The following is a 20,674-nucleotide window of genomic DNA, read 5'->3' on the forward strand; positions in this document are numbered from 1 at the left end:
GCACAATTTTATTTATTTATTATTATTATTATTTTGTGGGGGCGTATCTAGTAGACCTGGAAGGAGGCAGCGATTCACGATGGACCGCTAAGGCACTAAAAACGTTTGAATAGAACTTCTTCTTCCTCGAACTTTCATGGACCGACCAGTCTAAAATCGCGGCCGCAACTGTGGACTTTCGTTGTCTTTCATTACCATGCGTCTGTCCTACCCTCACGTGGAGAAATTTGCACCATTCTTTAGACGTTGTAAGATAACGAATCTTCTGATTTTTATAGCGCTTGTAATTGTATATGCAAATGTGTGGAGTTGGACTCGGTCAAAGTCTAGGGAAATAAAAAATATTGACTAATCAACAAAGAAAGAAGAAAAGCGGACTCTGCTGTTGTAATGGGAAGAGGGCAAGCTTGAAAGAGAGAAATAAAAGAAAAGGAAGAAAGAAAGGAAGAAGGTTTTGCACTACATGCTATGGGGGTCTTGCAAAGCGGAATTTACTTCTATTCACAATTCTTGGTAAGGATTCAAGCCTTTCATTTTATAATCGGAATAGTTTTTGGAATTATGGTACAAATTCAAAATTATGTCAAATTGGAACTGCAAAGTCTGATTTAGAAGTTGTAAAGTTGAAAATTTCTGGGGTATTGATAGTCTAGGGTGTTATGGAGCTATATAATTTTACATAACTCAATTTGAGCTTATGGTTTGCCCAAAATGAACTTTTGAAAATGGGTGCACATGCTGAACGGTAACTCGACCAGCAGCTTTCAATGCTGTATCTCACCAGTTGCCATCTACAATTTGGCCGGCCAAACTGAAGATCTTTAAATACTTTAAAAGGGCTTTCTTTTGACAATAAGTGCGCTTGAATTGGAGTTCGGTAAAGAGATATGGCATGAAAAGTTTGTCATGCAAGTGATTGTTCTTTGCACTAGTGGTTTTTTTGCCATAATTGGTCATTCTTGAGGTCTCTCATCGACCCATAGTGAGCATTTTGACTCTGAATCAAGTATGGTTAAAGAAGTGTTTCACATGGTTTTGACTCCAATTCTCGTTTAATTAATAGGATTATGAGATTTTCGGCTCATATAGCTAATTATTTGGTTTTGGGTATTTCTAAGTAAGGATACCATCTCTTCTTTGAATTTCTAAACTTTGAAAATGAAAAGAATTAGACATATTGTGTGCCAAAAAAAAAATTGCCTAAAAGGGAAAAGTGATGTTTATAGCATATTCAATGTATAAAATATTGATCAGGCATTTACTACCATTTTTATTATTTGAAATGGTATTGAAAGCATTTTGGAAACCATTTATGAGATGATTATTGTGAAATTGTTTGAGAAATGCTTTATAAATGGATTGCAAAAAGGTTATATGTATTGATTTGTTAATCTGATTTATGAAAGGTAATCTGTTATAAAAGGGTATATGTTTGGTATTGTGAAAATGATTTATGATACCAATTCTAGATTGTTTCCGAAAAGAATTGATTTGTAGAAAGATAAATGTTTTGATTTGTAAAATTGTACTCTCGTTATGTGATTGAATCTAAATTGGATTTCTAGTATTGGAAGATGATGGCTTGGTACACACTATCACAGTGACGGGTTTTCGGGTATGCATATTAGTTTTTAGGATATCCTTATGGCTCAGCCACTGGTTGATAATGAATGGAGAACTTGTCAAGGAGGAAACTCGGTCGCCTTGTTACTAAGCATTGTATTATGATTATTGTTTGATATAGTGCAATAGATTGAATATTGGAACAGACCATTGACATGTGCCTGGATGAGATGAATTGATGGAATAGACTACTGATGTTTGATTTGAGATTGATTAATAGAATAGACTATTAATACGTGAATTGATGAGATTAATCAATCTCTAACCATTGATATTTGCTTTGAAATTACTGACGAAGTATTTCTAATATGTATAAAGCTTTGTTGAAAAGATAAAACTTGTATTTGATCTCATGCATATGCTATACTATGAATTCGAATTTGATGAGTTTCAATGGTTGTGCAAATATGTATAGTAGGTGCTTGTTATGTTTAGAAGAGATATTGCTCACCCATTTCATTCTAATCTTTTTAGGTTCTTTAGCTAGTGACAAAGAAGACGAGAGTGCTATTGGCAGGGAGCTTTTGGTAGTTGCATTTTGGATAAATTGAGTTGAGACATTTGGATATATATATATATAGTATCCTTTGTAAGTCAATTGCAGCAGACTTTGAATTTGAGCTATGTTCTTCAAGATTCTTGTTCTGGTTTCTCTGCTAGCCGTTTCGGCTAACGCTCAAGTGACCAGTTTCGTGTACCCCGGTTTCACAATGGGAGAGATGAGCCTCGATGGGATGGCCTGGGTCACCCCCGATGGCCTCCTGACTATGGGCTACGACGTATTAACGGAAGTGGGCCACGCCTTCCATCCCGAGCCAGTCCAGTTCAAGAACTCGCCGAACGGCTCCGTCTTCTCCTTCTCCACCACGTTCATCTTTGCGATCCGACCTCATATTAAGACTCTGAGCGGCCCCGGGATCGTTTTCACGGTCGCGCCCCAGATAGGCTTCCCCGGGTCCCTGCCTAGCCAATACCTTGGCATTTTCAACGAAACTGACTACGGCAACGCCACCAATCATGTGTTCGGGGTGGAATTTGACACGACCCAGAGCAGCGAGTTTAATGACATCAACGACAATCATATCGGAATCGACTTGAACCGGTTGACATCAGCAAACTCAACTCCGGCAGGGTATTATGCAGATGGTGGTGAGTTCAAGAACTTGACTCTAATCAGTGGTGAAGAAATGCAAGTTTGGGTGGACTATAATGGAACTGAAAAGCGGGTCGATGTCACATTGGCTCCGATCAAAGTGCAAAAGCCAAACACTCCCCTTCTGTCTCTTACATGGAATCTCGCGTCAGTTATCAACGAGAACATGTATGTTGGCTTCTCGTCATCGACCGGACATTCAGTCCAAACTTCTTACTATGTTCTGGGTTGGAGCTTCGGGGTAAATGCAAAGGCTCAGGAACTTGCCCTGTCCCAACTTCCTAAGCTTCCTCAGGTCGGTAAAAAGGATACGTTGAAGGTACTGACTATTGGGCTACCATGGGTGGTTCTTTTCCTCATATCAATCCTGATCTCGAGCGTGGTTTACGTGATGAGAAGGAAACGGAAATTTGCCGAGGTGCTCGAAAATTGGGAGAGGGACTACGGCCCGCACCGGTTCAAGTACAAAGACCTTTCTATTGCGACAAAAGGATTTCGGGAGCAAGAGCTATTAGGGACTGGTGGGTTCGGTCGGGTCTATAGAGGAATCTTACCCACATCAAACATAGAGGTCGCAGTGAAGAGGGTCTCACATGAATCGAGACAGGGTACGAGAGAATTCGTAGCGGAGATCATCAGCATCGGTCGGCTACGTCATCGCAACATAGTGTTGCTCCTTGGTTACTGCCGTCGGAAAGGGGAGTTGCTCTTGGTTTACGAATTCATGCCCAACGGGAGCCTCGACAGGTACCTTTATAACCAACCAACGGTCACCCTAAATTGGAGGCAAAGATTTAGGGTGATCAAAGGAGTGGCATCTGGACTGCTTTATCTGCACGAAGGCTGGGAGCAAGTAGTGATCCACAGGGATATAAAGGCGAGTAACGTCTTGCTAGATGCTGACCTAAATGGAAGACTTGGAGATTTTGGGCTTGCGAGACTATACGACCACGGAGCTGACCCTCAAACGACTCACGTTGCAGGAACGCTTGGTTATCTCGCCCCCGAACACACGCGAACTGGCAAAGCCACTAGGAGCACAGACGTGTTTGCATTCGGAGTGTTTTTGCTTGAGGTCGCCTGCGGGAGAAGGCCGATCCAGAATCGAGATGCGGAGGACACGATATTGGTGGACTGGGTATTTTCTTGCTGGGACAGAGGTGCCATTCTCGAGGCCAGAGATCCGAAGTTGGGGGCGGAGTTTGTGGAAGAAGAAATGGAGTTGGTTCTGAAACTCGGGAAATGGAGTTGGTTCTGAAACTCGGGTTGATGTGTTCCCACGCCGAGCCACTGATGAGGCCTAGCATCCGTCAAGTTTTGCATTACTTGGAGGGCGATATTCCAACGCCGGAGTTGTCGTCCATCGGCGGCAGGTTAACAGTCGGTCATCACGGAGGTTTTGATGATTTGGCTAGGTATCCATCCTCCATGGAAAATACATTTCAGCAATCAAATTCTGTCGTAGAATCGCTTCTCTCAGGTGGGCGATGAGCCTCATATTTTTGGTTTCTGATCTTATTCCATACTCTTTATTTGGGGAAGATCAATATGTCCTATGCTCTAAGAGTCACTCTATTACTAGTCGGTGAAAGGATTGCTAAAATACACGCTCTTAGTTCTGTTCTGTGGCTCAAATCGGCTGCCGCCACTGGCCCGGGCGTCGTTCACTGAATGGTGCACTTTATTATTGTCCTGTACGGCTAATCACACCACATCATTCCCCACATCACCAAAAAAAAAAAAAATCATTTTTCTCTCCCCTCCTCTGTTTTCCCTTACTCCCTCTCAGTTTTATTCGTTTTTTTTTTCTTTCGGCTGCACCGCAACTATTTACGAAGTCGAGTCCCATCACAGTCCTCCTCCTCCTCCTCCTCCTCCTCTCTCAAAGCCGCGGCGGTCGCTGCCGTCACCAAGCGCCATGATGGCACGCTGTATTTTTGTTCCACGGTGAAATCATAGCCAAAGCAAGAGAAAGAGGAAGGATCTGGAAATGGTCGTGACGGGATTATGGTGGTCACGGACGTGGCCATGGCGGTTGACAGTGCTGGTGCTGACCGTGCTTCCCCCCGGCGCGGCCCCGCAGGTAATAAAACAAGAAGCGACCGACAGGTGATAAAACCATCCTTGAGATTACTACAAATCTAAGCCTAATGCAGTGATGGTTGAGATGCTTTCCAAATACTAACTGAAGAACAGCCCAAGTGCCATAACTTAGTATGAGGATGACACTTAAATATCATAACTTTCAAAACGGTATCTTAAGTGTCGGTTTTAAAGTTACACGAAACACTTAGGTGCCACTCGACGAAAATCCGGCAAAATGGGTGACGTGGCAATTTTCCGGCAAGTTGGATACAAAACAATGCCGTTTTGCATGCGACGTGGCGAAACAATGCAAAACGACGTCGTTTTGTGTCGACGTATAAATAAAAAATATAAAAATTAATTAAATTAAATTAAAACTTAATTTTATAAAAATATTCTAAAAAATATTCTAAAAAATAAAAACTTAAAATTTAAAAAACTTAAAATTTGAAAAACTCAAAATTTAAAAAACTTAAAATTTAAAAAACTAAAATTTAAAATTTACAAAAATTAAAATTAAAAACATAAAAATATTCTAAAAAATAAAAAACTTAAAATTTAAAAAACTTAAAATTTGAAAAACTCAAAATTTTAAAAACTTAAAATTTTAAAAACTAAAATTTAAAATTTACAAAAATTAAAATTAAAAACCTTAAAATTTAAAAAACTTAAAATTAAAATAACTTAAAATTTTAAAAATTAAAATTTAAAAAAAAATTGAAAAACATTAAAAAACTTAAAATTTCAAAAACTTAAAATTTCAAAAATTTCAAAAACTTAAAATTTCAAAAAAAAATTAAAATTAATTAAAATTAAAATAACTATTAAAATAACTTAAAATTAAAAAAATTAAAATTAAAAAATTAAAAATTAAAATTTTGAAAACTTAAAATTTTGAAAACTTAAAATTATAAAAAAAAAACTTAAAATTTTAAAAAAGTAATTTTTTTTTTAAAGGGTGGGCCGAGGGGGCGGCGAGGTGGCAATTTTAATATTTTTAAATTTTAAGGTTTTAAAATTTTAAGTTTAAAATTTTAGGCTTTTAATTTTAATTTTTTAATTTTAATATTTTACTATTAATTTTTTTAATATAAATTTTTTATTTTTTATTTTTTTAATATTAATCTTTTTAAATATAAATTTTTTAAAATTTTAGGCTTTTTAATTTGAATTTTTAACTTTAAATTTTTTAAATTTTATGTTTTTTAATTTTGTATTTTTAAATTTTGATTTTTTTAAATTTTGATTTTTTTAAATTTTAAGTTTTTAAATTTAGAATTTTTAAATAAAATTAATTTTTATATTAGTTATTTACACATCGGACATAAAATGACATCGTTTTTGTATTTTGTCGCCACGTCCGCATGCAAACGGCATCGTTTTGTGTCCAACTCGCCGGAAAATTGCCACATCATCCATTTGGTCGGATTTGGGCCGGAGTGGCACTTAAGTGTTCTACTTTATTCCGAAATTGGCACTTAAGTGTACCGTTTTGAAGTTATGATACTTAAGTGTCCTCAAGTCCCAGAGTTATGGCACTCTAGGTGTCCCAAACTCCCAAATACCTCTACAAGCTGTAACACCCCTTTTCACGGCTAAAATTGTGGACGAAAAATTAAACTGAATAACCATTGAGTTTTGTTTTTATTCATTGTGTGGGCTTAGGTGAGTCATTGAGTTAAGTTTATGGGTGAGTGTGGATCTTTTATTAATTTGAGTTTAAAGTAATTTGGCAAAATATCAATAGACTGATTTAGAGCTTGTTTTGCACAAGAGTCGATCTAGCCAAAAAAAACTATTATGTTTGAAAATGACTTGTTTATTGCACTTTTTACGTGGTTAGTCTTACTTTTGAAATCCATTAACTTAAACTCATGAGAAATTCCTTTTCTTTTCAATGTTTTACGTTGAGTTTGAAGTTTAGAGGTGGCAAACTTCAATCAAGAAGTGAATGATGCATTGTTTTGCACCCTATCCAAACAGTGTAAAATTAAAGAGAAGAGTAGTTGATTTAACAGAAACCTTATTACATGGCTTTGAAGTCCACAGCCTCCACAGCAAGTGTATACTGATGTAACTGTAGCTTTTCCCTTTCTCCAAGCTGAAACCAAGGGAAGCCTTTCTCCATGAGGCTTTCGATGTTGTCTACACACTGACATCCACAGGAGTAAACGTCGCGACCAAGCCTTCCACTTTTTCCTTTACCCTATAAGCCGACACAAGACTCCTAGGGACATCTATGACTCTCACGAGCTGTGGGGGTCTTTCAGCTACCACCCATTAACGAGCTTTCCTTTTTTTTAGCAGTGCTTGTAATTCCTCACGCTTCTTGGCCATATGATTCTCAAAATTGCACATGACCAGAACCAAGAAATCCCCAACCACGCGTAATCTCTTTTTTGTACTTGCTTTCCAATTTGAGCGCTTCTTGTTCAGACACTTTGACCTTGCAAATCCAAACTTTGTCACTTGGTATCCATTTACTATTAAAAAAATTAGTCCATTTCTTTTTTTCATAAATGAAACCCTAAGGCTAAACGTGAATATAAGCATTTCGAAAACACACATTTTACACCAGATGCTTAATTTCACTTTTTTTACCTTTCCTTTATTTTATTATCATTTTTTGTCATCATTTTCTTTTTATCAAATTAACGTAACTTACTTAACAAAAAAAATTAATGTAATCTATGTTTCACTAAATAAATACCAAATGCATCATAAATTTGACTATTATATGCAACTGCATATTAATTTTTTTTTTTTGTCATAAATAGATATGAATTTAAGTATTGCTAAAAATGATCATTTATGTATGTCACAATCTACCCTTTCCACTCACCGACCAGGGAAAAAAAAAAAATCTACCCTTTCCATTCGGAAGGGAAAGGATAATGTGTTAAGAGGTATTGCCTAGGAGACAGGCCTATGATCCTTGATTAAGCACAAACTCTCCTAAACTCATACCTCACGTGAGTATTACATTTTAGCTTCAATTGACGCTATGTAGATTTTCAAATGAGTAGTCACCATTAACTTATTAGAGTCAAAAAGAAACATGAGAGTATACCTCATTTCCTACCAAATTAGAGAATCTAAGTTGGGGCTTAATTACACTAATTAATTAATTAGTACCCTTTTAATACATAATCTTGTTCAATTCAAGATGATATTTGTTAGCTAGTCTGGATTAATTTTAAACTTATCCATTAACATATGAGGTGATTACGTAGGTGCGTAATTATCAAAATAATAATTAGCGACCAAAGAAGCAATAAAACTTTCGAGGAAAAACAAGAATCTAATGCTAAGAGATAAGAAAAATGTCATTCCTAATTGGATCCAATGATAATCAAAATAGAAATGCACAAATAGTAACTTTACGTTTATCTCTAAAAATATTTAATTCTGTGGCAAAACCCTAGGAGATTGTTTAATTTTGAGAACACTTTTTTAGATCAATGGTTTTCACACATTTACGATAAACCTACTCAAAATAACTAATTCTTAAGATTTTTCCTAATAATAAAATTTTCTGAAATTTTTTAATTTTTAAAATAATAATAACAGAAATAATTAATTCCGAAAATAGGGATTCGGGCTGGGCCCTCCCCAAAACACGGCCTGCCGCTGGTCCCACCTGGACTCCAGTGGGTTTGGGCTAAGGAGGCAATTTGGGCTTACAAGAAAAACTCTTTCAATTACAACCTCTCGAGCCCAAGTCAGAATTCAACACACGAAGCCCACGGTGGCTATTTCCTAACCCATTCTACTCCAAGTTCGAATCCTATTCTGAGTGTAACCAAGCCCACTTTTGCTGAAACAATACGGCCCATTTCCAACCAAGACAAATACTCAGCCCATATTTATGAAGCCCTAGGCCCCACTTTGAAACCATAGCCAGCCCAGGTCACTGAAAATTCCTCTCGACCCTTTGTATCATATTCCTTTACACGTCCTCCACCGGCTCTTCTTCAAGATTTCGACCGACCATACCAAAATCTTCTGAACACCATCAAATTCAACGCGCTCCATCTAATCAAATCCAGTTGAATGAGACCAGAAAACCTAACACCACTAAACTGATTAAGCCCAACGCACTATGTCAAATGGCCATTTTACTCATCGCGTCCTTGCTCCTTCCTATTTGCAAAACAAAAAGAAACTGAAGACTGAACGTAAACTATGGGGGCAATCAAGGCCTCAGGACAGCTCTAACCTCCAACATGTAACCACGACTCCAGCGTGAGTTTACGTCAGTCCATCACTACCCAACCATCATCTACTCCCACTTATGACCTTGCTAACATTTACCTAACAAACACCACGGAGGCGCCAAGCGAGACTTGGCAAGGAAAAAAGCATCTTGAACCACGGTGACAAGGGCGATCCACATCTTGAGATTAATTAAAAAATAATAATAATAACCATTAAGCAAACCCTATCAAGAGGCTGGGCCGGCTTGCCCTTGGCCTGGTCTTGCTTTTTCTTTTGTTAAAAAAGAAAATTTTCATAAATAATAATAAGGATTTAAATGTGTGTATATGATATATATATATATATATATATATATATATGAATTTTAATACTGGTAGTGCAAGAGCTTTTAGTACCTATGTGTTATGCAATTTAATCAAAATTATTTTTTAGGAGTTAAAAATTAAGCCATGATTTTCAATGCAATTAAACCTTGAATAAATTGTCAAAATTATAGTATCAACAATGTACCTTTTCATTTATCATTTTGTATATGACGAATAAAAATTTAAATGAAATTTTTTTTTTTTTTGGATGGAAACATTAAATGACTTTAAACATGACGATTTACCACTAATAAGTCATAACGCCGATTAATCCATATTAAGACCTAAGCATGCGACTTTGACATGAACGCTTCTACTAAGTTACAAGGGATGCTCCAGGACCGCCAGGAGCTTATTACAAGGCCCAAAGCTATGGCCCGCTGTGCGACCTTCAAACGTTCTGGGCCGTGGGGTTCAGTCCCTTTTCGGGCATGAAATAACTCCTAAATGGTCAGACCGACTGAGGCCAGCCTAAAGAGTCTGAGTGCTTGTTGTCCGAGCATTGCACGGCTTGGACAACGGGCACTCAAACATCTAAGACGTGATTACCCTGATGAGGCATAAGCTAATCCATCATGGATTCGAGACGACGAACACGTGATATAAATGGTGTTATGACCGAAACGATTACTCAAATTACATGAGGATAATGCTATAGACTAAAAATGAGTCCTGAACGTCCCAATATGAACTGATGTACGTGCACTTTAGGGAGACATAAGCTCATCCAAACGGTAATGTAACAAAGTGTTGACACTGAGCATAAATCTTAAACATGGATGAACCTCTCTCATTACCTTGGAAATGTCGGACTACGGTAGGATTTGACCCCGGAGACGAGCATCGTCCAACTCGAACACAAGTTGAGCATGTGCGCATTCATCTTTGTCTCATGTGCCCATTTTTTTTTTTTAATTCTATAATGATTTTCTTTTAATGCAATACAGACTTTGAAAAAATTAGTTGTCACCATCCATAAACTATAATACTTCTAATTTCTATATGCAAAAGCGATTTTTTTTTTTTAATCAATGGCCGAATAATAATTTAATCTTTGAGACCTGTACTTTTTATTTTTGAAATGCATGATTGGTCAATTTTGGCGTGAATATTTGTGTGTGCCTCGTGTAATTTTTCTATAAGTGTGTAATATTTTGGGAAGGTTAAAGTGAATATAGATTATGCGGCCGAATTTTGATATTTTAGAGAGGTAAATTATCCTCTGGTTTTTTTAATGTAGCAACTAATTTCTTTGAATTACCACTTGTCAAGGCGATGATACCTCTTAAAGTTCGTATCTCTCTGCAACTATATTGATCAAAAGGCATGTTGTAAGATGCCTTGAGACCTTAGAATCACAGGCCAACTTATGGATTTATCTGTGGAGTGGGCGGGCTTTTTGGTCTGTGGAGTTTGATTTCATGCCGGACATTCAATTACGTCAGTCCAGCAAGAGAGAGAAAGATGATATCATTTAGCCTATCCATCTAAAATGAAGTAATATGTGCCGAACATAAGAAATTTAATTTTGGTTAAAAACAATCTCTCCTCACCGAGCATTTTCTCATTGTTCAATATTGTCCTTAAAAATAATCTATTTGGTTAACTAGTTCATGAAACTTTGAGAAATAGGCTCGGTTTATTCTTATATGTTAAGTGTAGCATCATGTCACGTGCCTTTTTATTGTCTGACATGGATTGCTAGGTGAATATTATGTTGATAGTAGAGGTGAGCATTGAGTCTATTTCAACTCAAGAACCAAATCGAGTAGACCTCGACCAACCGGATCAAGGCTGATTCTAAGAAGAATAGGTTCGATTCTTGGTTTCATGAACCCAAAACTAGCCTAGGATCATTTGGTTCCTAGTTCCATCACCGTGAAATCGTCTCAACTAATCCAGTTCCTAGGTTGACATGATTTTGAAGCCATTATTTAATAAATAAATAAAAATGCACCTATAGAAAATTGAAATCATGATCTTCAACATGAACAAACACCAGCATAACCGTTTGACAAACATTTTTTCTTTTTTTATAGTGAGATTATGCTACTTTTATATTTAACAAGAATTTGTTGTTTTATCCAAAATATATATTTTCCAAACACGACCAGTTCGATTTAGTGTTCCAATCTTTTGAAATTGACTCATCTTAAAACCGATCACTAGAGCTAGTGGACATTATACTTTTCTTTTTCTAGGTTAGCGAACTCAATTTTTCTCCTTTTTTTTCCGGTCTTTTCCTTTCCAATTCTCGTCCTTCTTCCTCCGTCTACCTTAGCTACTAGTGCACTCCGTTGATCATACCTGCACTACGGCGACCACCTCCCTCTACGATTGTAATGTACTCTATTTTTTCTCCCCAAGAGAATCAAAGAAAATCGAATATTTACAATGAGGGAGACAAAGTTATTGCTTCGAAGCAGACAAGTATATAAATACCAATATATATCAAAAGATGAAAAGATCTCTAAAAAGAAAATACATGTAGTTAAAAAAAGAAGAAGTAAAACAGCGGAAAACATTGAAATATTAGCAATTGCTTTCAAAAATGACTCTTTATAGAACAGTTTGGTTAGAAAGCTCAATTGTATATAGGAACTTAAACAATATAAATCATAAAAAATGCAATGTAATAATTAAAATCAAGCCAATAAATTCTGGTGATATAATGTTCATCTAAGAGATCACTATACCCATCTCCATAAATTGTTGAAATTATAACATACACAATTAGGATTGACAATAAATTTGGATTTGAGCAAAAATGGAAGGACCATTGTTAGTGATTCTCTCGATGATTGCTATACTTATCATTCGGCATTTACGTTATGAGAATAAAGAGAATGTTGATAATGTCATTTTAGGAAAAAAAAAAAATGTCGAATCTCGAGTGGAGTACATATCCTAAATTAAAAGCCTAAAATAATTATGGCTAAAAGAATTAGAAAAAAAAAACTAAAGGAGAAAAATCGGGTCAAAGAGAAGGTAGTTATTGACATATTGGCATTTCCATGATAACGGCATCCAAGGCTTCGGAAGGGAGAACGCAGTTTAGCGGGCGCCTCTTCATGGGGTGGGGCCCGGTGCGACGGCAGGTGCATTCCGGCTTCATACGCTGGAAGCTGGAAGCCGTTGCGATCTTGCAACTCCTGTTAAAATAAATAAATAAATAAAAAGACCCGACGGTCCCCCCAACCTCGTACGGAGGAAGTCAACGTGCTGACGTGGAAGCTTCTTGACCCATGACGTTGGCCCCACCAGAAGAGCCGTGAACTAGCAACAAGTCCCAATATCGACTGGTCTCGTGGTAGTGCCTGCATTTTCCATAATACATCTTAGCTAGTCATTTATGTGTTGGGGCTTGGCAATTTGGCATATCCTATTTACCAACTTATATTGTTTTATCGTCTCTGGATATCACTTATTTTGTTTAATGGTGCAATATGAACCATTTGCTACTATTGTGAGTATTTATACTTTCCAGAAGTAAAAGGAATTGCACAATTGAGTTGTCCAAGGAGTGACCGTTCTTTGGCAATATGTTAGTTCTTCTAACTAGATTATTTTGTTGCTTGTGGCTATCAATATTTCAATATTTGATTTGCTCTAGAATTATACATTTTCTAATTTTGTTTTTTCCCCTTATTTAAGGAATCTTACTTGGTGGGAGTACGATACGAGGAAATCCCACCAAGTAAAACTTTTCAAGAAAGTCAAATAATTTCTTGAAATTAAGTGCGGTGGAGAAGCCACAATTGTTTTTAAAGACTAATGGTTTATTAGCTCATCATTTTCCTTATAAAATGATTAACAGATATATATAATATTAGAAGATATCGTTTCTGGAGTATCAACAGAAATATTGATAAAATATGACATGTTGCAAGGTGATTTGAACTTTTGACAAATGGATTGCATTGAGTTCACTTGATGGTACTTCACTTGCGTAAAAAAGTGTGTCGAGCGAGGTCTAATAGAGGTGATTTTTAGAAATTTGAGTGTGGTGGAAAGTAATTGCATTAAAAAAGAAAATCTAAATTGACTAGAAATGTATAGAATTGAATTACATAAAAAGGAAAAGTATAGATAAATGTAAATGGGCATGGAATTGAAAATTGTAAGGAAAATATAAAATAGAAAGCCCCTACAAAGTGTGTTCTCCACTTCAACTCTTGGGCTTTTTTTTATGCTATTGTTGCCTAATTCTCTAAAAAAATCTCTAACTCTATGTATAATTTCAACTCTATCTTGAATTTATTATTATCCAATTTTTTTTCCAAACTTTCACTATTATCCCAAATATGCCCACAAATTCACTAGTCTCCATTAGTTTCTTCAAATTTATTAATATCAGGACAGGTTAGAGGGTTATTATTAGAGCGGGCATCTTCATCAATACCCCACCTTCATATAGACCAACAATAGACTCTTGATATTGGTAATCTTGAAGAAAGTGAAACTATTGAAGGTGTGAGCACATTTGTGATTAGAACAAAAATTGGGGATCCTTTTGGATAAAAGAAAAAAGTTTGGAGTGTAGTTGGAATTAAATCTAAAGTTGAGGGAGAAAGGATTGTGTCACGGACCGAGAGTTTCCTTGGCCTCGGAAACGACCCGCGGACGCCTAGCGAGCGGAATTCGCCAGGCCAGCCCTTTCTTTAGCTGTTCCACGAACGATATGGTGAATGATTCTTCGTGCGAGACCCTACCACGCCCAGCTTTGCTCGGGCGTCTGGTCCATCGAGTAAGGCAGCAGTTCTCTTTAGGGACGACAACTGGTTTCGGCCTGCCATGACCTCGTCAGGAGAGCGGCATCAGCTCCCGACGAGTTTGTGCACGGGAGGCCTACCCCGTCTTCAGAGCTCCTAAGTAATGTAATGCTTCTATCCTAGAACTCCTAGCACCAACCGTCCTAACGCCACTCCCACGGACCAGTTGTGTTCTAACCTTCTGCCTCATACTCTTCACCAGATAACCCCAAGCGCCACTCACAAGTGTCACGAGTACGGGAGGATTCACGGACCATGACATTCTCCCCCACTCAATTCGCAACGCCCTCGTTGCGATCTGTTCTTTCGCTTCCTTGCGTAAATTCACAACGAACGGTCACGCTCGCCCAACAAAACAGGTTTTGCTCCATTGGTGGCCTCTTTTGATCTCAACCGCTCGGCCTTTCGGTCACCTGCGCTTTCCGGCAAGTGTGGCATTCGCAAACCGCATCTTTTGGCAGCACCATTTCAGCCTAATCAACATCTTGACCCCAGCAGACCAATGGAGGTTCTTTTCTTGTTGAAAACGTAACAGTAGACCTCTTCTTCGAATTCACCAATCAATCAAGGAACGTTATCCCCATTCAGCAAAGGTTCGGTTCTTCTCTAACCCGCATTCCGCTCGACGAGAAGCCGCTCGCCCTAGCACCCATCCACTAGGACTTATCTGCTTGACCCGCACTTGAGCGAGGAGTCCGATTCTCCGACTTGCTCGCTTGCTTACTGGAGGGATTCCTGCTCTGATACCATTTGTCACGGACCGAGAGTTTCCTTGGCCTCGGAAACGACCCGCGGACGCCTAGCGAGCGGTCGCCGGGCCCGCCCTTTCTTTAGTTTGTTCCACGAACGATACGGTGAATGATTCTTCGTGCGAGACCCTACCACGCCCAGCTTTGCTCGGGCGTCTGGTCCATCGAGTAAGGCAGCAATTCTCTTTAGGGACGACAACTGGTTTCAGCCTGCCATGGCCTCGTCAGGAGAGCGGCATCAGCTCCCGACCAGTTTGTGCATGGGAGGCCTACCCCTTCTTCAGAGCTCCTAAGTAATGTAATCCTTCTATCCTAGAACTCCTAGCACCAACCGTCCTGACGCCACTCCCACGGACCAGTCGTGTTCTAACCTTCTGCCTCATACTCTTCACCAGATAACCCCAAGCGCCACTCACAAGTGTCACGAGTACGGGAGGATTCACGGACCGTGACACTAGCGTGGATGCACTGTTGCTTCCTATGAGAAATTGTGCAGTTTGGGCCGTCCGTTTCATTTTGTATAATGGGCAACCAGATGTAAATTTGTTGTGAAAAATCATTAGGACCTCACATCTGATATTTCTTTATTGAAAATTCTCTTTGATTTCTTTCCAATTTCTCTTCACTTTCTCTCTATATTAATTGTCGCTCCCATCATTAGGAGTACTAGCTCTATTTCCGGATATAGCTCTTGGAGATTCAAAGTTGTAGTTGTCACCATTTTCTTGTTAATTTGAGTTTGTGTCATCATTTCAGAATAATCTTAATTGCCTTTCCAGTATCCTTAGTTATCGCCCCCACTGTTTCTCGGTTTTCCGAAGCTTCTGAGCACGATTACTACCGCATTGCATTGTCAGTGAATAAGAACTGGATCTCTCTCTGTTGTTCCTTCTTGCTCTGTGTCCTTACCTTTTCTGCGTGACATTCAACAATGGTCACCGGCGAGGAAACCAAATGAAAGTCACTGATATTCATATAATTAGTCTATGGTAATGTCATTAAGTGCCTGAATTTGCCTTGTCAGTTCTTCGCATTCTGCCTATCTTCTGCAATACTGAGGCATCATCGTCGGAAAGGCCGGTGAACGGAGATGGTTGCCTTGTGGAGGTTGAAGATGGATGATGGCTGAATAAGAGGCACTTAATCTCATATTTTATTTTCGGGAAGTCAATGGTTATTTGAATGTTAATTTTTCCGGCTTTTGATATGTTAGATTCTAGGAACGATGGAACGTTGAAGGAGAGACGAAACACACGGCATACATTACACGTCTATTAATTGATAACGCCACAGTAATAATTCCAAGAGAGGATTTTGATATTCCTGATTTACATTATCCAGTTCAAATCCCGTTTGGTACGGGGCTCAAATTTGAAATATAATTTGTGGTTTCTTCCTTTTTCTAATTGCTTGGGTTCATTCGGAGCCGTTAGCTTCTAACATTTATCTTTTAAAAATATGCGGTAATCACAAATGGATTCTTAAAGTCTTCGAATAAATACGACCTAGTTTCATGCCTTCTCTTTCTCTCTAGTTCTTCCTCTCTTATAACCGACTCAACGGAGAGATCCGATCAATATTTACTTTGATTTAAGCCCATCCAATCGACCAATGTCTAATTTCTAGTTTAATTGTTATATTATGAATGCTATCCTAATTTGATTGGACAATTTGCGTTTGCAAATAACACTGATTAAGTATTAAAACAGTTCGCAGCATTTTATGTTTGGCTCAAAATTTTCGCCTTTTAAAAATATATTTAAGAAACTACGTTGAAATAAGCCGTGTTAGAGTAGAGTATGATTTAAAACGCTTTCTCTAGTTTATCCTCTATTAATTTTAAATTCAATAAGAGGATGAATATTCATGAAGTTCCTCTTTATTCATTTGCAGAAATTTAGATCCAGTAAGGAATAGGAACCCGATATGCAACAAATCATTAAGCTAAAAGCGAAAGCACTGTAACTATCGTTCTCTCAATTTCGGCTTTAACCGTTATATAGATTAGAGTGCCCTTTTTCATAAAGATTTTTTTAAAAAAAAAAAAAACCTTAATTTCAATTTTTCCATGGGGTGAAAATTTGTGGTTGAACTAATGTGCTTATCTCTCTTTAGATCGGCTCCCACACCTACCGCGCACTTTAGATCGACTTCCACACCTATCGCCCCCCAAACGAAAAAGAAAAAGAAGGATTGCATCGAAAAGTGTATCGTTAACATTCCCCCATTGCACCAACTAGCTTATGTTGTCGCGACCTAAATTTCAGGTGCACCACCTACGGTTTAGGTTAATGGATTGTTAAGCCTAGACTTAACTCGGGCTCTCCCAAGCCCATACCAATTCGCGACTTAAGTTCAAGTTCTTAACATGCAATTGATTTTCATTAGGAGTCGCCACTAATCTATTTTTGGTGGGTAGATTAGAAACCCAAGTAAAGTAATGGGAGAATTACTTCACTCCTGAACCAGAGATTGTGAGTTCGGAGACTTGGTTACACTAGATTTCTCTAATGCCCTTTCGGTACCATTCTTTTTATTTTCAAAAATGTTTTTTTTTGCAGGCAGCTTGAATTGATTTTAATTTATTTCTATAACATGTGAGGTGATCATACGGGTGCGCAAACCACCAATTTAACACCCAAGAAAGCGATGAATAAATTGCAGGACTTACCTCATAGCAACGAAAGCATCTGCAATGTTACATCAGAATTCACATCAACAGACCTAGATATGATTTCTAATTGACAAGCAATTTCCTTTTTTTTGGTTTTTACTTATTTAATGAGAATTATGCAATATGCTATGCATGCTACTAATCTAACATGGAATGGCATGACAATGTGTTCTAAACTACATGACATGAGTAAAATATATATATATATATATTGTGTTTTCTTAATGAGCATGCAATATATCCTAGAGAATAAAATTAATTCTAAGACAATTCTTTTGGTATTTTTCATGAAATTCGAAATGAAAATTGTCCAATAATTAAATGTGCAATCTAAATTAACCAAATGGCATAATTCTAATGACGAGCAATTTCTAATTAAATGAACCTAGCGATAATTACTAAATGACGTGCATTTCATGAACCTAATTCTACATGACATGCGCATGATTTTTTAATTCGTAATTAAAATCACTAAAAATAAAAATCTAACTAAAGCGAGACATCATCTATTTTAAGTTAGGATTAAATCCTATCTTAACTTAGAAAATTATCCCATCATGCAATTTTATTCCAAAAGATATTATCTAACCTAGATATCATCTAAATATGCATTTAAAAAAACTAACTTTTTATCATGCAATTTTATCTAGGAAAATCAATTCTAATCTACATGATATGTAAATGCAATTTTTGTATTTTTGAGATAAACAAAACAATTAAAAGATACCAAATCCTCCATGGTTGTTTCGCTAATAAAATTAATAAATTGATCTTAAGCCTTAAAGATCAAAATATCAATTTTATTCCCGCGTGATTAATTATTCCATCTAAAGCCTTATAGATGAAATAAAAAAATCATTGTGCGGTTGCGAATTAGGTGACACGTCAGGGATTTTCAAACATGCATTAAGGACTAATTCAAGTAAACGAAATATTAAAATAACATAACATAAAAAACGAAATATTAAAGATAAAATAACATAAAATAAAATAGATCTATCTAATAAAATAAACCTACCTAATTTGAACTTTTTCCAAATTTGCCTTAATGGGTGGTGCTTTGTGGGCCACGATGGAGACTCAGCTCACGGCTGGGATGGCTGCTGCTGCTGCGACGGGCGACCGTGAGTGGTGGGCACGGTCGTCGGAACTCCGGCGAAGGGCAGCAAGCTTGGAGCGGGCAGCGAGCTGCTGTGGTGGCGTCGTTCAAAAGGGGACGGCGGCTGGCGATGCTAGGCGGGCTCGAGCGGTTGCTGCAACGGCGTGCAGTGGTGTCGGGCAGAGGAAAGCGCGGCAGCAAGGGGTGGAGCTTCGGCAGTTGACGGTCAGAGGTGCCGGGTCGTCGCGGGTCGATGCGCACAGCAGGCGAGGCGGCGCACGGCGGAGGTGGAGGTGCTGCGTCGGCTGGTCGTCGAGGACAGAGGCGGAGGTGGAGGCTGGCTGTGGGCGTCGGGCACCAGACGTAGAAGCAGTGATGGCGCGGTGCAGAGGCGCGGGCCGCGGGCGTAGAGGCGGGCGCTTGTGGCGTCTGGTGCTCGGAGGAACTGAGCGGCGGTGGAGAGCAGTGGCGGGTTACTGGTCTTCAGCTCCGGGCAGTGTCGGCGTGGGCTCTGGACGCTGGGTCGCGGGTGAAGGTGCTGCGATGCGGTGACGGGCCGCTGCGGTGGTGCTGCTCGGGAGCTCGTGTAGCGGTGATGCAGAACGACAAGCGGGCGCGGTGGTGCGGCGAGGAGGCTCGCGTACTTCTGCAGGTCGTGTTCGGGGGGTTTGCAGCAGTAGCGGCGGAGCTCGTGGCGTCAACGGGCGGGAAGAGGAGCAGCAGCGGTTGGTTGCAGAGACGGGCGGAAGTGCACTGCGACCGGCAGGCGAAGGTGGCGCGGGCTGCTGGCGTCGGGCGCGGACTGCTGCAGGAGACGGATGAAGGTGCTGCGGTGGTGCGGGCGAAGACGGTGGCGCGCTCGGAACTCGCTGGAAGGAGATGCTGACGCCGGGCTGAAGTGCAGCGACGGGCGCGGCGATGGACAGGGCGCGGCGACGGGCGAGCAGAAGCGCGGGTTGTCGGCTTAATGCAGCAGCAACGGACAGGACTCGGCGGTGCGACAGCGGGCGCAGCGACGAGCAGGACTCAGTGACAGGTGCTACAGCTCGCGGGCGTCACTTGTGGCTTCGAACGGTGGGTGCAGAGGCGCGGTGGAGCGAGCGCGGACGCGGGCTGCAGAAACCGGCGGAAAGTCCAGCGAAGGAGAAGAACAGTGGGCGCTTCTCCTTCGCACGTCCCTTCTCTCTCTCTCTCTCTACTCTCTTTCTGCACTTTCAGTGTACCCTTTTTTTTGTTTTTCACCTTTTGTTTTTCTCTGACAGACTCTCTCTCTCTTCTTTTGAACGAAGGAGAGACTCCCCTCCCGATGTAACTTTTCTTTTGTTTTCTTTTTGCCCCTTGTCTGACCGAAGGAGAAGCCCTCACAATAGAATTTCTTTTTCTTTTCGCCCCTCCCCCCTTTGACGCGGCTTCTTGTGGTCTTATTTATAGGCCGTCCATTGCCTCTTGAAGATAGCCAACATTATTGTGACAAGATGTAGCCGCAACTTTTCCAGAATTTAAGCTGAACGTTGCCCTTTTTTAATCTTCTTTTCTTCTGACAAACTCTCCATTCATTTTTTAATATCCTCCCCTGACTTCATTTTTTCTTGTCCGAAGGAGGAGCCCCTTCCCAATGAATATTTTTTAGCTCTCTCTCTGACACTCTTCTTCCCCCGGTTCTTCAGCAAGGAAATCTTCTAACAAGCGCCTGTCCCATTTCGTGCGTGTATGACGATGCATTAATGAGGAGGTTTCTTCTTGGTGCCACCAAAGCTGACATATTGTATAATATTATGGGCATATTATAATAATACAATATGGGCATATTATATAATATATTATGGGCTGCTTTTGCTTCTTTGAAGATTTCTCCCGAATCCGCACTCCACCGAATTTGTGTATGCATGTATATGCATTAATGAGGAATAGACAATGGACGAGCGAGAGCTTCTTT

General features: G+C 39.2%; 1 protein-coding gene across 1 annotated transcript in view; it reads left to right on the top strand.

Annotated features, from left to right (window-relative positions):
• Positions 1 to 16,087, top strand: part of LOC104422938 (L-type lectin-domain containing receptor kinase IV.1) — a 29,096-nt gene extending 13,009 nt beyond the window's left edge. Inside the window, 5 exon segments of the mRNA XM_039317701.1 lie at positions 2,098 to 2,150; positions 2,259 to 3,977; positions 3,980 to 4,237; positions 4,736 to 4,859; positions 15,990 to 16,087. Of these exon segments, the coding sequence (XP_039173635.1) occupies positions 2,098 to 2,150; positions 2,259 to 3,977; positions 3,980 to 4,237; positions 4,736 to 4,859; positions 15,990 to 16,087 (2,252 nt within the window).
• Positions 16,088 to 20,674: the final 4,587 nt, after the last annotated feature.

Source organism: Eucalyptus grandis, chromosome 7 (assembly GCF_016545825.1).
Source record: "Eucalyptus grandis isolate ANBG69807.140 chromosome 7, ASM1654582v1, whole genome shotgun sequence".
Lineage (NCBI taxonomy): Eukaryota > Viridiplantae > Streptophyta > Magnoliopsida > Myrtales > Myrtaceae > Eucalyptus > Eucalyptus grandis.